Below are 8,372 nucleotides of genomic sequence, written 5' to 3'. Positions count from 1 at the left end.
TTCAGCTTTATGATTGTCTGATTGAGTGACTTTGGTGCGGGAGCTAGTGAGAAGTGTTTGAAGTGATTCTGGAAGGGGAATATCTAGGGCCCGGATGTCCGATGGGATAGGGTTCCATCGGAACGGCCAAGCAGAAATGCGCCGCACTCTCACCATATTGTTGCAGTCCTTTCCTGTCTGCCTCATCCCATCACACACGCGTACCCCTCCCCTGTCCGTCTCGCCTCGCCTCGTGTCCGACGCTCCTTCCTCCTGACCCCCTCCTCTCTCTTTGCGCGGGCGGGACCCGGGATGAGGACGAGCATGCCCCGTTCTTGTAGACCCCAGGCACGCCGCGCGCCCCATCCATCGGCCCTCGGCTCGCCGCACCCTTCCCTCGGCGCCCTGGCCGTGCCCCATGACTCTCTGAACATATCTCTGAAACACGAAACACTTGCAACATGAAAACACTTGAATGCAACATACGTCTGAAGTAGATGAAACATTTGAAAGATACACTTGCAATATGTGTGTGAAACATATGCAACATCCAGATAAACAACTTGCAACATGAAAACACTATTGCAACATAAGGCTGAAACAACTGAAACATTTCGAATATACTCTTGCAACATATGCGTGAAATATATGCAACATCCAAGTAAGCACACTTGCAACATACCTCTAAAACATCTGAAACAATTGAAACATACTCTTGCAACATGTGCTTTCAACGAAACATTTCCTTGTTGCTCGGCAGAATGGAGGTTCGTCGGTGTCTGGTGTTCACCGGAGGCAATGGCCCGACGATGCTTGTAGGCGGCGGTGAAAGCCCTAATTTGATTTTGGATAATTGATGAAACCTTTTTGAACTAACCCTATGCTCTAAGTGCAGATTTGAGATAGGTTGGTCCAACCCAAGTGATGGAGCTAAGTGGCACTCATGGATGGAGATGGCCACATGAAATGAAGACCATGGTGATGCTGTGGACATGTGATGATGATCAAGCTCCAGACTTGAAAAAGAAAAAAGAGAAAAACAAAATAGGCTCAAGGCAAAGGTATATGTGATATGGTCATTTTATTTTGGTGATCGAGACACTATAGAGAGTGTGATCACATTTAGGATAGATGGTCGTACTATTAAGAAGGGAGCTCTTATCGGACAACCCGATCATCTAGTGCCACTAGGTGTTGGAAAACTTGCATTTGCATTTTAGGCCCAATGCACAATCGGTGAGAAGTGATTAATGTTTGAAAAATTGATTGTGAAAATGCTAACACACTTGCATGTGATGGTGAAACAATTGGGGTGTTGGCACATTTGCAAAGGAATCAAAGGAGGCAAAGTAGGGGATGAGGTGTTGCCTCTGTGGGCACTGTCACCTTCTGTCCGATGCACCGCCACCTCTAGTGCAGTGACTGGTTGGCCTCGGTCGAGAAGGAGTTGGGGTTGGCATCGTCACTGCCTGTCCGGTGGCACTGCCACCCCTAGGGCGGTGCCCACCTGGCCTCGGTCTCGAGCAGCAGAGAAGGTGTTGTCACCAGACACCACTATGTACACCGCCGGGTGCACGACAGTGCACCGGCGGGGGCTGTCCGGTGCCACCACCACTTTTTAATCGAGAGCAGTCAAAGTGGGGTTGGTCACCGCCTGGGCACCGCGCATGCCTAGGGCCGTGCACCGCCCTATTTTCCCAGAGAGCAAGGTTTTCGGGGATTGGCTTGGGAGGTCACCGCCACCCTGTCCGGTGCACGTTGGATGACCTTTGGAAGGGCACCGCCACCCCCTATCCGGTGGCACACCGCCGTGTCCGATGCCCCCATAGAAAGGTGCTCCAAAGGGTAACGTCTCTATTTGTTGGTGGGCTTATAAATAGAGGTGGTGGCCGGCCTTGGCTACACTCTTGGCACCTCCCACACCTAAGTACACCCTTTGGGAGTTGAGCAAACACAATCCACTCACTTGCACACTTGACTTCATCATTTGAGTGAGATTGGAGAGCCTCTAGTGCATTGTTTAGTGGGCTTGCATTTTGTGGCACTAGTTGGGCGATTTGGGCTGGTGAAGATCTTGTTACTCTTGGTGTTTGCCGACACCTAAACGGCCCGATGATTGGTGGATCGTTGAGTGGCTATTGGTGATTGTTGCCGGCTCCGATCGTTGAGCTTGTGAGGGGCTCTTGTGCCTTCCCCGTGGGAGATCACGAAAGACAACTCTAGTGGATTACGCAGTGGCTTATGGATCCTCATCTTGTGTTGGTTGTGCGGCACCCGGTTGCGGGTTAGGCGTGTGATGCCTATTAGCACGTGAACCTCCAAGTGAGTGTATCGCCACAACGGGGACTAGCTTGCCGGCAAGCAAGTGAACCTCGGAGAAAAAATCATTGTGTCATCATTGTCTCCTCGGTATTATTTGGTATTCATTGATTGATCTCTTGCCACGACGATATATCTCCTCTACCACTCTCTTGTATTACATTGTGTACTTACCTTGTGTAGAACTTGTGGTAGTTGTAGCTAGTCGTGTAGCTTAAGTTCTTAGTTGTAATTAGTTCCTAGCTAGCTCAACTTGTGTAGAGAGTAGTAACTTAGCCTTTGAGTGTCATAGTGATCATAGCAACTAAAATTGGAGATATGAGACTTGTATTTTAGTAGGCTAGCGCAACACTTGCTTCGTCTCGTAAATTTTCTAACCACTTGGCTTAGTGTTGTTGTAGAATTTTTAATAGCCTATTCACCTCCTGAAAGGTCCTAATATGGCTAGAGGGGGGGTGAATAGCCTATTTAAAAATCTACAAATCAACTAGAGCAATTTGATTAGTATGACAAATAGCGTAATGCAAACTTGCTCTAGCTCTACAAGGGTTGTAAGCCACCTATCCAACAATTCTAGTTGCAATGAATACTTAGGCACACAAACTAGCTATGTAATTACTCACTAAGAGCTCTCAACCTTGCTACTCTAAAGAGCTCAACTAGATGAATATAAATAATAAAGCAAGCTCTCAAATCTAATTACACTAAAGAGCTTGTGTCAACTAGTTTGCAAGAATTTAAATAAGTGCGTAAGGTGATTATACCAACGTGTAGGGGATGAACCAATCACAAGATGAATATATAGCCAATCACCGGAAGAATGCCAAAGATAAGAGACAATCTATTTTCTCCCGAGGTTCACGTGTTTGCCAACACGCTACGTCCCTGTTGTGTCGACCAACACTTGGTGGTTCGGCGGCTAAGAGGTGTTTCACAAACCTCGTCCACACGATTGGACACCGCAAGAACCGACCCACAAGTGAGGTAACTCAATGACACGAGCAATTTACTAGAGTTACCTTTCGGCGCTCCGCCGAGAAAGGTACAACTCCCCTCACAATCACCGAAGGCGGCCACGAACAATCACCAACTCGTGTCGATCCTTCACCGCTGCTCCAACCGTCTAGGTGGTGGCAACCACCAAGAGAAACAAGCGAAATCCGTAGCGCAACACGAATACTAAGTGCCTCTAGATGCAATCACTCAAGCAATGCACTTGGATTCTCTCCCAATCTCACAATGATGATGGATCAATGATGGAGATGAGTGGGAGGGCTTTGGCTAAGCTCACAAGGATGCTATGTCAATGAAAATGTGCAAGAGTTCTCCCTTGAGCCGGTCATGGGGCTATAAATAGAGCCCCCATCAAATAGAGCCGTTGTACCCCTTCACTGGGCAAAACATGCTCTGACCGGACGCTTCGGTCATACCGACCGGACGCTGGCCCTCAGCGTCCGGTCGCCCGATGGACGCCACGCGTCACCAGCTTCAAACGCTATTTGTCAGATTTCAACAGCTATGAAACTGACCGGACGCTCCGGTCAAAACTGACCGGACGCTGAAGCCCCAGCGTCCGGTCGTTTCCAGTAAGCTCCCCGAGGCATGTTTTTTCGACCGGACGCGTCCGGTCCACCTTGACCGGACGCGGCCAGCGTCCGGTGCTCAACCCTAGCCACTGTGCCATCTGACAGCTCGACCGGACGCAGCCTTTCAGCGTCCGGTCGCTGAGTGACCCAGCGTCCGGTCAGTAGACCGACGCCAGCATCATTTCGACCAACTCCATTTCAACTCTAACATCTTCACCCTTGCTCAAGTGTGCCAACCACCAAGAATTTTGCATCCGGCGCAATAGAAAATAGATATTTCATTTTCCCGAAAGCGCCGAATCCCGCCGAGCAAGCTCGGCGGGAGGGAGAGAGGGACCCAAACCCATCTCAACCCTACAAACACCTTGTGCACATGTGTTAGCATATTTTCATAAATATTATCAAGGGTGTTAGCACTCCACTAAGATCCTAAATGCATATGCAATGAGTTAGAGCATCTAGTGGCACTTTGATAACTGCATTCCGATACGAGTTTCACTCCTCTTAATAGTACAACTATCTATCCTAAATGTGATCACACTCACTAAGTGTCTTGATCACTAAAACAAAATGGCTCCTACATTTTATACCTTTGCCTTGAGCCTTTTGTTTTTCTCTTTCTTCTTTTTCAAGTTTAAGCATTTGACCATCACCATGCCATCACCATTGTCATGATCTTCGCCATTGCTTCATCACTTGGAGTAGTGCTACCTATCTCATAGTCATCTTGATAAACTAGGTTAGCACTTAGGGTTTCATCAATTTACCAAAACCAAACTGGAGTTTTCACCTCCTCTAGCCATTAGGACCTTTTAGGCGGGCCGACAGTAGTGATTGCACGTCGCTAAATAGAGGCATCGGCCGCACGAGCGGTGGCGAGGCCGCGGCTGTGCGACTTGGAGACCGGCAACCGAGCGCCGCAACTCGAAGGCAGCCGCGTGTTGTGCCTGGCAAGGCCAGCACCCGAGCGGTGCACATCGGAGGGCCAGCAGTCATGCTCTCGGAGGCGGCAGGCGAGCGGATAAGAGCGATAGGAAGAGTAACGAGTGGATAGGAATAAGTGGATGAACAATTTTTTTTTGAGAAATAAAGAAATGTGAGTTGTTGGGCTGACGTTGTGGGCCAGCAACGAAGCATATGGGCGAACGAATGCCGGGTTCAGAGCATACCCTTCTGGAAGGGATTGAAGAGGAACGGTTATTTTTTTTAGCTTACGACTCTAAGTGTAGGTAGATAAGCGATTTTTGTCAGATCTCCTTCGGAATGTAGTGGGGGGTTTTTAGCTTACATCTCCCAGTGCAAGTAGAGAGGCGATTTTTTTTTGTCAAATCTGTTTTAAATCATTTAACTGTCTGGATCGATTCTCACGGAGAACCTGAAGCCAAGAGCGCTCTCAAACGGACCCTGCATCCCAACACAAATGACGTCGAACCTTAAATCCCAACCTAAATGGCTGAACATTACGAATATCTAATATCCGCCTCCGGTCCAAATTACGAGACGTTTTAGCTTTTCATGATATTACTTTTACTACGTACCTAAACATAGTGTATATATAAGTGCACATAAAAAATTACGTATATAGAAAAAGATAAGACATCTTATAATTTGGAATTGAGAGAGTCATGACGAATATTAAATTAGAAAGAATTAAAAAATAATAAAAAACAGAGCGCCATGAATCTTTAATATTTGCATTTGTCCCATGAATGAAAAATAATAATAACTTTATCGAAATCATGAAGAATAAAAAATATCAAATTCGAAATCAGGAAGAAATAAACTGAACGCCATGAAATCAGGAAGAATGAAAAATAATAGTACTAGCAAATACGGAATCAGGAAGAATAAAAAAGAGAGTGAAACAAGTTTTTTTTTTTTGAATCAGAGAGTGAAACATGATGAGAGGAAAAGAAAATTTTGTGCAAAAAAAAAAAAAAAAAAAAAAAAACGTGAAGAAGGAACGACGGCCCAGCCCAGGAAACACGATACGGTCCAGACTCGAGAGAACGAGAAAACCCCCCGTCCCCCTCGAGAGGCCAAACAGCCTCTGACCGCCGCCCGAGCCCGACGCGACGCCAGCCGCCCAGGTCTTCGCCGTCGCCGGCGACGAGTACCCACCCATCACGCACTCCGCCAGGTATGCCCACCCCTCCCCTTCCTCCTTCCTGCTGTGCGAAATCACCACCCAAACCCTCACTCGAGCTACTTGCCTGTTCCTCTGTATTCGGATCTGATCTGATTTCAAGAGTACACATGTAAAATTATGCCTACCAACTCCGATTTGCTTGAAAAAGTTGTCGATCCAAGCGAACTGATCTGATTATGACCTGTTCCTTTCTGGTTATGTCCTTTACCTCCAGTGGAGAAGACGACGGGATTTCAAGATGCCGAGGGCCACCAGTGATGCGAAGCTTCTGATCCAGTCCCTTGGCAAGGCGTATGCTGCCACACCAACAAATCTCAAGGTAGCCTCGTTCGATTCGATCTCCCATTTCCCCTGCGGTCGTCCGCTACCCCCTCTAACTCCGTGTGGTGATATGTCTGCAGATTATTGACCTCTATGTGGTTTTTGCGGTTGCCACTGCCCTTATTCAGGTATAAGTTTTTTTTTAAAACACTTATGTCTTCTTATATGCAAACATCTTGTTCAAATAGGTTTGAAAGCCTCGAAATATGGTTAGGGAAGTGTATCTGAATAGCCTGTAGTGTATACCATAGTATCCCGCATCAGCGGATGTTTTTCTGTGGATTTTGATTTTCACTAAACCTAGCATGGGAGACGCCAAAACACATGGCCTGGTTATTTGGTTGTCATATAACAGTGGGTAGGTAGGTAGGCATCAGATACATGCTCAATAAATCTTATGAACAGGCTGCTCTGCTAAAGCTATCAACTGATATACCGCGTATGTAAATCTCGGTTGTTGATTACAAGCTGTCAAACTTGCAAATTTCTGTTCTACCTAGCTGTTGGCAACCTGATTGTGTGGGCGCTTTAGCACTGTACCTTCAGTTGAACTTTTGCAAACTATGTATGCTCTTCAGTGTTTGATTGGATAGATGAACTTATCACGTGCCATTTTCTTAAATCGTGCAACTTATTGCCCTCAAGCATGATTTATAGGTATTAGCACAAGTTATCTTATGCTCTTGCTTTGCCAACTGTACATTCTTTATTAAGGTTGCAACTCTTCTCAGTTACTGGCTACAGCAAAGTAGTCAACTTGCAAATCTCAGCTCTACCTAGCCATTGTCAACCTGATTGCGTGGATGTTGTAGCACTGTACTTGTCATTGTAACTATTTCAAACTATATGTTCTTCATTCAGTGGTGTTGATTGGATATATCAACTTGTTAGCTGTCATTTTCTGAAAACCATGGAATTTGTTGTCCTCAAGCATAATTTTTAGGTTTAAGGACAAGGCTATCTTTGTGCACTTGTATTGTGAACTGAGCATTGTTATTTGGTTCGTAACTCCTCTTTAGTTGTTTCTGCAACATAGCTGATAATTGCCCCTGGAATGCTAATACAAGTGAAACACCTTCAGAGACTTATTACTGGTATGCTATTTAATGTGTATGAAACAGGTTGCTTACATGGGACTGGTTGGGTCGTTTCCCTTCAACTCCTTCCTCTCTGGAGTCCTTTCATGCATAGGAACTGCAGTTCTTGCTGGTAGGAGCTTCTTACCCTCTGTTGCCCTTTTACCTTGGTTGCATGATACGAACTAACTGTCACATTCTCCTTTTACCTTTTTTCATTCAGTTTGCCTCCGCATTCAAGTGAACAAAGACAACAAAGAATTTAAGGTATCACTTCATCTCATCTTCATATGGTAGGATCCGTTCTATTTTGAAAATCTGGCATGACGTCATATGCCAAAACTTTTCCTGCAGGATCTTCCCCCAGAAAGGGCCTTTGCTGACTTCGTCCTGTGCAACCTGGTGCTCCACCTGGTGATCATGAACTTCCTCGGATAAGCAACTGCCGCACCATGTGGTTAAGATTTTGTAGCCCCAGATTGTGGACGCCGATTGTCGCGTTTAAATGTTTGGAACTGTCGTAATGTCGAATATCCATATGATCTGTTGAAGATTACCTATGTAACCTGAGTATTCCTGGAGGAACTATTAGTCAAATGGACAGTTCTGCCTTTGTTGGTCCAGCGCTGAGAATGTATTTACCACAGGCATTTTCTTAATTTGAAGATATACTTCATTTGCACCGAGGTTTATATTCTACAAATAAGCAACTGCTGCAAATTGGGGACATACGCATGTTCGGTGAGCATATACGTTAGGAGACACGCATTTTCCATTTCTAAGGCCTTGTGCAGTTGTTCGTCTGGCCACACCAACAAATAAGCAACAGCTTCAGAACCCAGCTGTCAGAAACGAACAGCGCAAGAACGTCTCAGTTACTCATCGGTGGGCAATGGAGTTTGACTCAGAGATCTTCCTTTTTGTTTTAAAAAAAGTGCCATT

At 45.9% G+C, this 8,372-nt stretch overlaps 1 protein-coding gene across 1 annotated transcript; it reads left to right on the top strand.

The window, feature by feature from the left end:
• Positions 1–5,890: 5,890 nt before the first annotated feature.
• Positions 5,891–8,112, top strand: LOC136523811 (dolichyl-diphosphooligosaccharide--protein glycosyltransferase subunit DAD1). The gene is made up of 6 exons (XM_066517365.1): positions 5,891–6,024; positions 6,248–6,352; positions 6,435–6,482; positions 7,476–7,563; positions 7,654–7,697; positions 7,785–8,112. The coding sequence occupies exons 2-6, from the start codon at positions 6,272–6,274 to the stop codon at positions 7,866–7,868; spliced, it is 345 nt and encodes a 114-aa protein (XP_066373462.1). The 5' UTR covers positions 5,891–6,024; positions 6,248–6,271; the 3' UTR covers positions 7,869–8,112.
• The last annotated feature ends 260 nt before the right edge of the window (positions 8,113–8,372 follow it).

The sequence above is a fragment of the Miscanthus floridulus genome, chromosome 18 (genome assembly GCF_019320115.1).
Source record: "Miscanthus floridulus cultivar M001 chromosome 18, ASM1932011v1, whole genome shotgun sequence".
Lineage (NCBI taxonomy): Eukaryota > Viridiplantae > Streptophyta > Magnoliopsida > Poales > Poaceae > Miscanthus > Miscanthus floridulus.
The sequence above is the reverse complement of the archived record's forward strand: the minus strand, read 5'-3'. Positions and strand labels throughout refer to the sequence as shown.

Excerpts from the sequence above, each read along its gene's own strand:
- LOC136523811 (XM_066517365.1), top strand. The coding sequence starts at position 6,272 with ATGCCGAGGGCCACCAGTGATGCGAAGCTTCTGATCCAGTCCCTTGGC. Across the intron at positions 6,483-7,475 it reads TTGCCACTGCCCTTATTCAG|GTTGCTTACATGGGACTGGT; the intron begins GTATAAGTTTTT and ends TGTATGAAACAG. Across the intron at positions 7,564-7,653 it reads AGGAACTGCAGTTCTTGCTG|TTTGCCTCCGCATTCAAGTG; the intron begins GTAGGAGCTTCT and ends TTTTTCATTCAG.